This window comes from Thamnophis sirtalis, unplaced genomic scaffold (assembly GCF_051295495.1).
Source record: "Thamnophis sirtalis isolate CommonGarterSnake01/CBP01778 unplaced genomic scaffold, rThaSir2_p1.2 scaffold_2, whole genome shotgun sequence".
Taxonomy (NCBI): domain Eukaryota; kingdom Metazoa; phylum Chordata; class Lepidosauria; order Squamata; family Natricidae; genus Thamnophis; species Thamnophis sirtalis.
This window is the reverse complement of record NW_028261382.1, coordinates 35490871-35503983: the sequence shown is the minus strand read 5'-3', so window position 1 is coordinate 35503983 and position 13113 is coordinate 35490871. Positions and strand designations below refer to the sequence as shown.

Genomic DNA, 13113 nt, shown 5'->3' with positions numbered 1-13113 from the left:
TTGCCAGGAAATGTACATAAGGCAGGCTCGAAAGGCCTTCCTCCTCCTAACTATATCGACAGCCTCCAAATCCCTCCTCCTCTAAATGGTTTACAGACACCCTAATAATCTGGGTCCTCATTTTACCGACCTTGGAAGGATGAGAGGCTGAGTCAACCTTGAGCTGGTCAGGATCGAACTCATGACAGTCGGCAGAATTATTCTGCCATACTGCTTCCTAACCACTGCGCCACCACGGCTCAATCATGAAGTATGGAGATGTGCATAGGTGTATCTTAACCCAAATAGGATAGTGTGTGAACCTATCAGAACCTAAAATAGAATACAGTCATCAAGAATCGTAAGATACAACATTTAGTGATAGTCATAGGTTACTAATAAGCAATCAAATCATACTAGGAAACAAACAAAACAATATAAATTGGAAAGATATAAGCAGCATGGTTATAGTCACAAGTGGGAAGAGATAGGTACTAGGAAGGAAGAATAATAGTAATGCAGACTTAGTAAATAGTTTGACAGTGTTGAGGATAATAGTTGTTTAGCAGAGTGATGGGATTTGGGGAAAAACTGTCCTTGTGTCTAGTTATTATGGTGTGCAGTGGCCTATAGCGTCACTTTGAGGGTAGGAGTTGAAACAATTTATGTCCAGGATGCAAGGGGTCTGCAGATATTTTCACAGCCCTCTTTTTGACTCATGCAGTGTTACAGGTCCCCAATGGAAGGCAGCTTGGTAGCCATTGTTTCTTCTGCATTTCTGATTCTCCTCTGAAGTCCGTGTCTGTCTTGTTGGGTTGCAGAGCCAAACCAGACAGTTTTGGAGGTGCAGAGGACAGACTCAATCGTTCCTCTGCAGAACTGAATCAGCAGCTCCTTGGGCACTGAGCTTCCTGAGTTGGCGCAGAAAGAACATTCTTTGTTGTGCTTTTTGGATTACATTTTTGATGTTAGGTGTCCATTTTGGGTCTTGAGATACAATAGAACTTAGAAACGTGAAGGTCTCTAACTGTTGATCCTGTGTTGTCTAGTATTGTAAGAGGAGGTAGTATAGGAGGGTTGTGAATGAATAAAATAAATAACTGAATTTATTGTGAACAAATAAAATAAATAATTGGGGTGAACGGAAGAAATAAATCATCTTGTTTCAGGCATGGAAGTACAGCTCCGGATGTTGCTCAGATCTAGCTCAAGAACTCACCCTACCTAATCTGAATCTAGAACCAGGTCTTGTTCATCTTCTGGTTTATCTGCTCCAAGGGGACTCAAAGGACTCCACATCTTCAGTGGCCATTTGGATCATAGTGACGCCTCCACCTGGGTGACGGCTCTTCGTGTTGCCAAAACTTCTGCAATGGAAGGAACAAGGGGCAGTGTTAACCTCTACAAGCTTGTTGTGTGTCGTTTCACACAACAGTGGCACGTACATTGAAGATGAGACATCTAGTATTCACATTGGTAGCCTAGGGGTGAGCTGTGGAGTCCTTGGTGCTCTCTGAGCTCAGTGGTTTTCTTGAAGACATTTCATTACCCAACTAGGGAACATCATCAGTGCTAGAAGGGAGTGGGGTTTGAGGAGGAGATGGACTGTGCAGGTCCTTGGTGCTGTTTGAGCTTTGCTGTTTTCTTGCAGACATTTCATTACCTAACTAGGGAACACCATCAGTGCTTAGAAGGGAGTGCGTTTGCTCCCTCCGCCTTATAGCCCTGAAGATGCTACCCAGAGGGCAGTTCATAAAAAGCTCCTAAAATCTGGCACAGCTGCCTTGCTTAGCAACATAAATTTTGGCCCTGATTGTGGTTGTAAGTCAAGGACCACCTCTGCAAGAGACGGATTATCTTTCTCCCTTTTTAATGGATTCATCCCCCAGTTTTCCTAACCCATCCCAATCTGCAGACTCTGGAATGACGAGCCACAGAGCAAAAAGAAGAGAATGAGAAGGTGCCATTCATAAAAAGAAATTTTTTTAAAAAACCAGCGGCGCGTCATCACAAAGGGACACCAAGACTACCTCCATGCGTTGAGATCCAGGTCGAAAGCTTCCACCGTCGAAACGTCAACGATGCCGTCGTAACCGCCAATGGCCAGGAGATACCCGTTGATAGCAGCAAGGCTGACCTGGAAAGTCAACAATTTGGAAAGAGGTTTCAGTGTTTTCTTCTCAAGCCCTTAACCGGGTACGGTCTATGGCTAAGGAAACTCAACATTCAGAAAATGGAGATCATGGTATCCAGCCCTCTCAATTCCTGGCAAATAGATGGGGGGCGGGGGAAATGGAGGGAGGGACAGGTTTTATTTTCCTGGGCTCCAAAGTCACTGCAGATGGGGACGGCAGCCAAGAAATGAAAAGAGGCTTGCTCCTGGGGAAGAAAGCGATGGCAAATCTAAACAGCTTCCTAAAAAGCAGAGGCATCACCTTGCCAACAGATGTGCGTATAGTCAAGGCTGTGGTTTCTCCAGTTGCAATGGGTGGCTGTGAAGTTTGGACCATAAGGAAGGCTGAGCGCCAAAGAATGGAGGCCTTTGAACTCTGGTGCTGGAGAAGACTCCTGCATTGAGTCCCTTGGACTGCAAGGCCATCCAACCGGTCAGTCCTGGAGGAGATCAACCCTGACTGCTCTTTAGAAGGCCAGGTCCTGAAGAGGAAACTCAAGTACTTTGGCCACCGAATGAGAAGGAAGGACTCCCTGGAGAAGAGCCTCATGCTGGGAACGATGGAGGGCCAAAGAAGAGGGGGATGACAGAGAAGGAGGTGGCTGGATGGAGTCACCGAAGTGTTACTAATAAAGTGGTAACACTTCACGTCATCATGATGATAATAGCAACTGTTAAAAATCATAGACTTTTCATTGTGTTGTGTCGTGTTGTTTCGTTTCCTGTCTGTTTCTATTTCTGGCTCTCCTTACCTTGCTCCTTTTGGACCTCATGGGCCTCACAGGCGTCCATCGGTTGATGAGGGGATCAAAGCGCTCAGCGCTGCAGAGTTCGGTCCATTCATCCTGCCCACCAACGGCATAGATCTTGCCTCGCAATGCAACGCAACCCAGGTTTTCCCGGCAGCTGCGGAGCGGAGGGCAGGCAGCCCACTGGTCTTCTGTGGGGTCGTAGCGCTCGACTGAAACACAAGAAGGTTGAAGGGCTGTGGCTTTTGATCTTTGTGCTGCCGCTTGTCACTTTAGCACTGGGGGGGGGGGAGCATTAATTGTTTCCAAAGCTGAAAGGGACACTCTGTGTTCTGGGAAGTAATAGTTATGTGTAAAAGAACCTGAAAGGACTAGCCTGCTTTTAAAAAGGAAGTAGGCAGCATAAGGTAAAGGTTCCCCTCGCACACCTGTGCTAGTCATTCCCGACTCTAGAGGGCGGTGCTCATCTCCGTTTCAAAGCCAAAGAGCCAGGACTGTCCGAAGATGTCTCCGTGGTCCTGTGGCCGGCATGACTCAATGCCGAAGGCGCACAGAACACTGTTCCCTTCCCACCAAAGGTGGTTCCTATTTTTCTCCTTGCATTTTTTATGTCCTTTCGAACTGCTAGGTTGGCAGAAGCTGGGATGAGTCACGGGAGCTCACTCCGTTACACGGCGCTGGGGATTTGAACCGCCGAACTTTCTGATCGACAAGCTCAGCGTCTTAGCCCCTGAGCCACCACATCCCTTATATTGAAAGCATAAACTATTAACAGAAGAGCAGAGTGGGAAGGAGCCTTGGAGGTCTTTTAGTCCAACTCCTGTTCAAGCAGGAAACTCTATACCATTTCAAACAAACGCCTGTCCGTTCTCTTCTTGAAAAACTCCAGCGATGGAGCACTCTAAACTTCTGATTGTTAATTGTGGTTAATTGTTCTCACTGTCAGGAAATTTCTCCTTAGTTCTAGGTTGCTTCTCTCCTTGATTAGTTTCCACCCATTGCTTCTTGTCCTGCCTTCAGCTGCTTTGGAGAATACTTCGACTCTCTCCTCTAGAACAGCCCCTCAAATATTGGAAGACTGCTATCATGTCACCCCTGGTCCTTTTTTTCATTAAATTAGACATTCCCAGTTCCTGCAACCATTCTTCGTATGTTTTAGCCTTCCAGACCCCTAATCATCCTGGTTGCTCTTCTCTGCACTCTTTCTGGAGTCTCCACATGTTCTTTATATTGTGGTGATCAAAACTGGATGCAGGATTCCAACTGTGGTTTTACCGAGGCATTACAAAGTGGTATTAACACTAGAGTGGCATTGGATGTTGGAGATGAAATTCAGAAGGAAGAGGATTAACTCAACGGTTACGATCCTGTTCTGCGATTTCTATCATTGTGGGTTGAAATCAGTAACACTGTTAATAAAACGGCATCAATTGTTGTTTGTTATATATTGATTGATTATGTTCCCCTTGGCTATGTCTCGAGTCTCTGGGATCAATGATTTCCTATTTCAAACCGATAACCCTTTTCACGTATCAAATTGAAGGATCAATTCACCACTTCAAACCACTTATCATCTTTTGCATTCTGCAGCCGGCTAAAGCAGCTGTTAGGCCGCACTGGACTTCTATATAACTGGAGTTATTTGCTCTTTTTTTTTTTCCTGATGAAGAGGCAACAAAAATTACTTTTGAAACGTATCAGTCAAATTATCCTGTAGTCATTCTGTTTATAAAGTCATTTTCCAGACCTCTTTTTTTTAATACCACCATTGATCCTTTAAGTATCACATTTATCTATCTTGACATTTGTTAACAGAAGAGTAGGCGTGTTTTTGTTAACTAATTGCCTGATCTAAGTTCTTTCATTAATTAATTTAATCTAATAATTACCCAGACATGCAATCTACGGCAAACCAATAACTTGGAAAGCTTTTTTCCATCCTTCAACACACCCGGCCCACAGGAACCCATCCGTCAAAAGCACGGATTTTAATTAACGTCACACATACATATAATCATTTTCTATTTTTAATGTTTGCGTGAGGGGAACGGAGAGAGAGAGAGAGAGATGCAAAGATGCAGGAGACATGGAGAAAACGCTTCCAAAACTAGGTAGAAAAATTGGTTCCCAACCCACCAATTATTTTCACCATTCTCTTTCCTGCTACAAATGCCAAAATAATAATAATATTTTTTTTAAAAGCAGGGAAATTATTTCCTGTCATTTTTGAGGCAGAAAGTGCACTGTAGGACATCTTAGTCAACGCTGCGTCAGCTTCAGCTCAGAGAGAGAAACTGGAAGTTTAGAAAGTTTGAAAGGGAATTCAAGTAACGAAGGAGAAATTTCCTGACAGCGAGAACAATTAATCAGCAGAACAGCTTGGCTCCAGAAGTTGTGGGTGCTTCAATACTGGAGGTTTTTAAGAAGAGACTGAACAGCTAATTGTCTGAAATGTTATAGGGTCCCTTCCAATTTTGTTAATTCTGCTTTAACGTAGGGTAAGGACTAATTTAACCCACAGCCAGGATATACCTGAGCATAAGGGAGAATATCCATCGGAGCCCCCAACGGCATATAAATATCCATCCAGGACGGCCAAGCCCAGGCCTTTTCGACGACACTTCATAGGCGCCAACTTCTGCCATCTATCCAATACTGGGTCGTATCTGGAAGGAATCAGCAATGGTGAGAAAGAGATGATTCTACAAAATGTCTCCATATTTTCCTCCTCCTCCCTTCATCCTTTATCCTCCTCCTCTTTCCCCGTATCTTCTTCCTCCTTCTCCACATCTTCCTTCTCTCCCTCCCTCTCCCTCTCTCCTATAAGCTTCCCAAGGTGATTGACACCAGGCCCATCTCCCTCGAGATGTTGCATCAATCTATTTTTGATTTGAATTGGGGAGAGATCTTTGCGGTAAGTAAAAAGGCTAACAAGTATAAATATTAGCTACTGTAGCACACCAGCATGACCTCGAATCAGCATCCCAACTGGGCCTTACCTTTCCAGCGTGTTGAGACAAACCAGCCCATCAAAACCACCAGCGCAATATAAGTAACCGCCGAGTTCAGCCATAGCTACATCTTGCTTCGGTTCACTCAGAGGTGCGACGTTTCTCTTCCACTCATTGATTTCGGGGAGATACCTACCAGGGAAGAAATAAGATGGAGGAGAGATTCTGGGCATGGGAGGGAGGCAAGTGTCCCCCCCCCCCTTATAGAAGGGGAAGAATGGTGCGATGGCCTAGAGGTGGAACTCTCGCCTTAAACTCAGGAGGCTGTGAGTTCGATCCTAGGTAGAGGCAGACATTTCTCTCTCTGGGCACAGTGAGAATATATCTGCTGAACAAAACTCCGCATTGGCAACAGGAAGGCATCCGGCCAGTAAAAATTCTGCTACCTCCATTCAGTTGCCCAGAGTCCACCCCGCAAGGGATTATGGGGGTCATTAAAAGAAGATGATAGGAAGAGGAGGGGAAGCTGACTCAATGCCAGGACTTGTACAACACGATTGCAGAGTAAACATAAACTACAGGTAGTCCTTGACTTACAACAGTTCATTGAGTGACCGTTCAAAGTTACAACGGCACTGAGAAAAGGGGCTTACGACCATTTTTCACACTTATGACCTTTTTAGCATGCCCTTGATCATGTGATCGAAATTCAGATGCTTGGCAACTGGTTCATACTTATGAACATTGCTGGGTCTCAAGGACATGAGAACCCCTTTTGACAAGCAATCCCATTCTATATTCCTATTCCTATTCTATATTCCTATTCCTATTCTACATTCCTATTCCTATTCCATTCCATTCCATTCTCTATATTAAATAATAGGTGCGTGTGTGTGTGTGTGTGTGTGTGTGTGTGTGTGTGTGTGTGTGTGTGTAGTAACAAAGGCAACAGTAAAAATAATGGCTTTCTGTCTGGATGGTCTCCTGGGGTGAGCCGATAGACAGAGAAAGGAAGCAGTATGCTTCCTCCCATATTTGGGCATACCAGGGGTTGTGACACGAAATACATACTTATTTCCCTGGCTTAGCTGATAAAGGAGGAGAGCCTGTGGCTTAGTGGCTAACACAACCGCCTAATATGTAATACAGCACAGGTTCAAATCCCAGTAAGGGTATGGCTAGCTGATGAGAGCTAAATAGCTTGAAATAGATCCATACTAGTCTCCCTTTATTTATTTATCAGCACAAATACTATATATATATATATATGCTGATAAATATATATATATATATATATATATATATATATACATACATACATACATACATACATACATACATACATACATATATAATTATATATATATATATATATATATATATACATACATACATACATACATACATACATACATACATACATATATAATTATATATATACACGCTGAGAGAGACTTCTGCCTCCGAGCCCTCGGACTCAATTCACAGCTTTGCCTAACCGATGGAAAATATTTAAACTCCAGGCGTGAGTTCATTCTGAAGGCATTTTCCCCCTAATCTCCTTGTCTGTGTGGCTTAATGGCAGCAGATCCTTAAGAGAGAAAAAATTAGAAATCACTGCTGGCCCCAATGATGGGAAGTCGCTTCTCCTTAAGCCAGGATAAAGAGCTGTTGGCTACCAGCTTTGAAAATGGAGAACAAGTCCTCTAAAGTGAGAGAATCTTGTGCTTTGCACCTGCCTGGAAAGGAATCATAGCTCCGGAGTATTAGAAGTGCTTATGGGGTTTTTCTTTTTCAAGGAACAGATGTCATTGCGTAATTGACGGGGCTTGTAAATAAAGAGACATCATAAAAATACCAACAGCGTCTTAGTCACCTCGCAAGGAAAAGGAACGCTGCAAAACATTTCTCGGCAAGCTGGGAAAGCAGCAAGTGACTCAAATGGTGGCACGCCCGCAGGCTCATAAAACCTGCAGGCACAACTTGGGAGTCAAGAGCAGGGAGTTGAAAATTAGTCATTTTAAAAGGGAGAAGGGAGTTCGGTCAATTTCAAAGGGAGCGGGAAGTTGAAATTTAGTCATTTTAAAAGGGCGAAGGGAGTTGAAATTTGGTCAATTTCAAAGGGAGCAGGAAGTTGAAATTTAGTCATTTTAAAAGGGAGAAGGGAGTTGAAATTCGGTCAATTTCAAAGGGAGCAGGAAGTTGAAATTCAGTCAGTTTCAAAGGGAGCAGGGAATTGAAATCCAGTCAATTTCAGACTGAGAAGGTAGGAGAGAATAGCAACTTAGAAAAAAGTAACCGGAATTGGGGGGAAAAGGAGAGTTTTCCATCTTAGACACACTCCCTGTTTGTTCTCTAGGATTCTTCCCCTTTGCAAATCCCCAACATAGTCTATGGTTCCCCAACAGGGCGAGAATGGGTAGAAAAGAGCAGACAAATCCAGCCATCGACCATCTCTAGATGATCTTCCTTCAAGGCGCCTGCTTACCTCTCAACGCTATTGAGGCAGACGAGTCCATCGTGGCCACCAGCTGCATAGATGGACCCATTAAGGGAAGCCACCCCAATGCCACTCCGCTGTCTCGAGACCGAGCCCAGGATTTGCCACTCATGATCCAGGGGGTTGTAACGCTCCACCCCACCGGTGATGCCTGTAGGACTGAGTCCCCCAACTGTAAATTAAAGCAGTAAATTTAGTTGTTGCCTTTGAACGATTTCCTTCCAACAGGCATTTGATTGACTGGTCTATCCTTACAGTGTTACGTACAGTGTTATGTTGATGGTTGTTATTATGATTTCCCTTTCTCACCTGAGCTTCTTCCATTTAATAGGATAAGCTCTTTGTAAAAAAAAAAAACATTATTGATTTGCTAGCTGTTTGGATGAAGGATGAAAAATAAATGCTTCAAAAAGTGTAGTCTTTTGTAAAAATATAAAATAAAATCAAAACCTTGTTCTAAACAAGGGATGGCTAACCTTTTTCCCATCGTGTGCCTAAAGTGGGGGGAGTGCAGGACAGTCGTGCGCGGGCATGCCCACACCCATTATGCTATATGCGTGCGACCCTCGTGCTCCCCCCCGCTTTTGGTACGTGATGTACCTGTTTTTTGCTTTCTCCAGGCTCCAGAGACTTTCTAGGAGCCTGGGGAAGGCGAAAACAGCCTCCCCCGCCCCCCTGGAGGCCCTCTGGAGGCTTCAGGAGGCTTCCCTGAAGACTCTGGAGGGTGAAGAACGGCCCTACAGGCAACCCGGAAGTCCACTCCCGAACTTCCGGTTTCCCCCCAGGGCCGTTTTTTGCACTCCGGAGCCTTCAGGTAAGTTTTCAGGGAAGACTCCGGAGGGCGAAAAGCAGCCGAAAAAGAAGGGTGAAGTCAGCTGACTAGCACGCGCATGCGCGGTGGAGCTGACAAGGCAACCCCTCGCGTGCTCTAACAAATGGCTCCGCACGCCACCTTTGGCACACGTGCCATAGGTTCACCATCATGGTTCTAAACTCTCATGGATGGTCTTCTCCACCCATCACCCACAAAGAGAGAACATTGTCAGCTCCTACCGCAGAGAAATCCAGGAAAGCCAATATACTTACTTGCATAAAGAACCTCTAAGGGACGTCCACTGTTGGATGACGTACGCTTGGTTCTCCAATTACCCAGCTTCCAGTTTGGTTCGATCTGCTCCCTGCAGGAACCCAAGATTAAATCATCATTAACAATATAGATAGATAGATAGATAGATAGATAGATAGATAGATAGATAGATAGATAGATAGATAGATAGATAGATAGATAGATAGATGGATGTTATGGTTATTCGGGTGTTAGTATGTAGATCTTTGGTTATTCAGGTTTTCTCCCGCATAAAATTTTCCAAGACACTTCCAATTTTATGCGGGAGAAAACCCGAATAACCAAAGACCGACCGACATACATACATACATACATACATACATACATACATACATACATACATACACACACACACACACACACACATATATATTGATTACCATCCTTCTCTAAGAAATCTTCCCAAGGAAAGCTACCGTATTTTTCAGAGTATAAGACGCACTGTTTTCCCCCCTAAAAGAGGGTGAAAATTTGGGTGCGTCTTATATACTGAATGTAGCCCCACCCACCCACCGGCCCCAACCCTTTGGCCTCTGCCTCCCAGCAATTTACCTCTTTGCAGCAAACGGGGGCTTGGGGAGGCTTCAATAAGCTATAACAATCCCTGCAGCCTCTAACAGCTGATGATCGGGAGAAATTGAAAGTGAAACTTGCTGTTTGCTCCATGTGGCAAATTGCTGGGAGGCAGATTTTTTTTTCTTGTGCTAATGAGGCTGTTTGCTGCAAGGAGGTAAGTCAACAACTATAAATGCCTATAGAATGTTCAAATTGTTAGATTTATTTTTTAAAGACTGCTTTATTATTATTCTAGACAACTTAACAAAATGAAGAAGCTTTTTAAAATAAATGCTTGCTCTGAAGAGGTCCCATGCTATTGTTTTTAAAAGTGCTATTCTTTTAAATTGCAGATAATAACTATACTTCCAGAAATCACATCAATTTTAGCAGCATCTGTACAAGTGTAGTCTGAAATATAACTCTACAGTGTATTTTGTCTGTACTGTTTGTTGCAAGGAGGCAAATTGCTGGGAGGCAGAGGTAGATATTTTCCCCTTGTTTTCCTCCCCAAAATCTAGGTGCGTCTTATACTTTGGAGCATCTTATACTCTCAAAAATATGTTAACTATTATGTTCTGGACTGTAAATTTTACCCCTGCAAAAATCTGATGCCAGAATCCAAACAGAAGGCAAGGACATTTTAGAAGCTTCCATGAATGTTTGATTCCACTCATTCCCTAGACTCTTTGACTGAAGAGTAAACAACAAGCAGGGAACTATTTTAAAGAGATCTAAATGGAGTTTTGATCATGCCCAAAGGAATGGGCACTTTACTAATTTTAGTCCTTTCTTGGAAGGGCTGACTGATCAAATCTGCCTTGAAGGGAAACTACTCTAAGAAGGAAGAACAGCATGGGTTTGGGGATTGCTAAGTGTCATTGGCTAAGACCCTGAGCTTGTTGATGGTCGGCAGTTTGGCGGTTCGAATCCCTAGCGCCGCATAATGGAGTGAGGTCCACCAGCAGATATCTGTTCCCGACTCTAGAGGGCGGTGCTCATCCGTTTCTAAGCCAAAGAGCCAGCATTCTCCAAAGACGTCTCCGTAGTCATGTGGCCGGCATGACTCAACGCCGAAGGCGCACAAAATGCTGTTACCTTCCCGCCAAAGGTGGTTCCTATTTTTGTACTTGCATTTTTTTAACGTGCTTTCAAACTGCTAGGTTGGCAGAAGCTGGGGTGAGTCATGGGAGCTCTCTCCGTTACGTGGCGCTAGGGATTCGAACCGCCAAACTGCCAACCTTTCTGATCGACAAGCTCAGCGTCTTAGCCACTGAGCCACCCTTAATAATGTTTGCTTATATGTAATAAGAATCTTTCATCATTTACTTATACATAGCAACAATCTTTTATCTTCTAATTTCTACCTCTTTTATCTAACCACTACTAATAAAACAAATCCCATGTTAAAAAAATATTCTGTCTTCTTCCTTGTCTTTTATTTTTCATGATTGATTGTGAGGACATTCGATGTCTTAAAACAGCCTCTGAAATTCTGCAAAGGAAAGCATAAATCTCCGGTTTTTTTCAGCCATGTCACTAAAACTCCTTCCCATGAGCTGTTTTACATGGGTTGACCCACTTTCCAGGACTGTTGTGATGCTAAAAGAAATTCTGTTACTAGTATGGACTTGGGAGAGGAAAGGGACACAACAGCAGTTAAAATGAAACATTCCTAAGCCGTCACTCTCCAAATCCACCATCTTCAGGGAAAACCACAATTCTAGGCTTAGCTCAAAAGAATAACACCCACAGACGATAGTTGTTTAGACATACATCCCATTGGCCATGCTAAAAAAAAACAAAAAACCCATGAAAATGGGGGCTAGGAGTTAATTAAAAACCAAGAGAGGAACTGAAGATGCTACTCGGGCGAGAAGCGAGGTGTTTTCAAAGAAAAAAGAAAGTGCCTTTTGAAAATAAACTTTGGGAAAGGATCTGGTCAGTTTTTCCAGCGTGCAAAGGGAGTTCACTTACCCTCGTTCTTCGTATACACCCATCCTGTCGTCGTAAGGATGCTCCAGAGAGGGTGTCCTTGAATCAGGATGCAAAATCTCGGGCTTATATGCGAACTCCGAAGCCAAAAATAGAAACAGCAAGCATCTCTTTAGTGAGTCACACGCTGGAGGGGGGGGAATTCTCTTGAACCCATTGTTCTTCTCCAAAGAGAAGTAACCATACACCAATATATCCTTCACCCACAGCCAACATTCAAGCTAGAAGCCATCATCTGTGTCACCAGCATGTATGGGGCCCACGAGGCTTATAAAACTCAGTTTGCAAATGTTCATAGGACAGGATAACCCAAAACAATGGTTTACTGAATTGAGCCACTTAAGTTACACTTTTTAGAAGTTTGCTTCTAGAAAAACCACACTGCAATCGTTTCAGAAATGTATCTTCTGACACTGAAAATATTTGTCTGTTCTAGCTGTGTTTATGTCAATCTTTGATATAGCGATTCAGTCTTGATAGAGAGTATCAAGCTCAGGTTTGTTTTCTCCATTCTTCCTTCAAGGGCTTGCGAGGTGAACAAGGGCGTTACGAGGTCCCTTCCAACCGTGTTATTCTCAATCTTACGTGTATTCAAACACATTAAGATATTTGCATCCCATAATATCATCCATTTTTTATTAAAATGAGATCGGACGTCAGCAGTGGGCGAAAATTGTAAGGTGAAAGGTTGATTAGAGTTCACGAAAGAGATAAACCAGAACAAGTGGGTAAGACGCTGTGCTTGTCGATCAGAAAGGTCGGCGGTTCGAATCCCTAGCGCCGCATAACGGAGTGAGCTCCCTTGACTTGTCCCAGCTTCTGCCAACCTAGAAGTTCGAAAGCACGTAAAAAATGCAAGTAAAAAAATAGGAACCACCTTTGGTGGGAAGGTAACAGCGTTCCGTGCATCTTTGGCGTTGAATCATACTGGTCATATGACTACGGAGACATCTTTGGACAGCACTGGCTCTTCGGCTTTGAAACGGAGATGAGCACCGCCCCCTAGAGTCGGGAATGACTAGCACATATGTGCGAGGTGAACCTCAACCTTTACTAATTTGTACTAATGAACTTTTTCTTATCTG

The 13113-nt window shown here is 43.7% G+C and overlaps 1 protein-coding gene across 1 annotated transcript; it reads right to left on the bottom strand.

The window, feature by feature from the left end:
* Window positions 1-345: 345 nt before the first annotated feature.
* On the bottom strand, window positions 346-12124 carry LOC148048591 (uncharacterized). Its single transcript, XM_087704767.1, has 8 exons — window positions 12011-12124; window positions 9439-9530; window positions 8341-8524; window positions 5901-6044; window positions 5434-5567; window positions 2905-3113; window positions 2010-2116; window positions 346-1346 (listed from the first exon to the last, which is right to left on the bottom strand). The coding sequence occupies exons 1-8, from the start codon at window positions 12031-12033 to the stop codon at window positions 1244-1246; spliced, it is 996 nt and encodes a 331-aa protein (XP_087560893.1). The 5' UTR covers window positions 12034-12124; the 3' UTR covers window positions 346-1243.
* Window positions 12125-13113: the final 989 nt, after the last annotated feature.

Excerpts from the sequence above, each read along its gene's own strand:
- LOC148048591 (XM_087704767.1), bottom strand. The coding sequence starts at position 12,033 with ATGGGTGTATACGAAGAACGAGG. Across the intron at positions 3,114-5,433 it reads ATATTCTCCCTTATGCTCAG|TCGAGCGCTACGACCCCACA; the intron begins GTATATCCTGGC and ends CTTGTGTTTCAG. Across the intron at positions 1,347-2,009 it reads CTGGATCTCAACGCATGGAG|AAGTTTTGGCAACACGAAGA; the intron begins GTAGTCTTGGTG and ends CTTCCATTGCAG.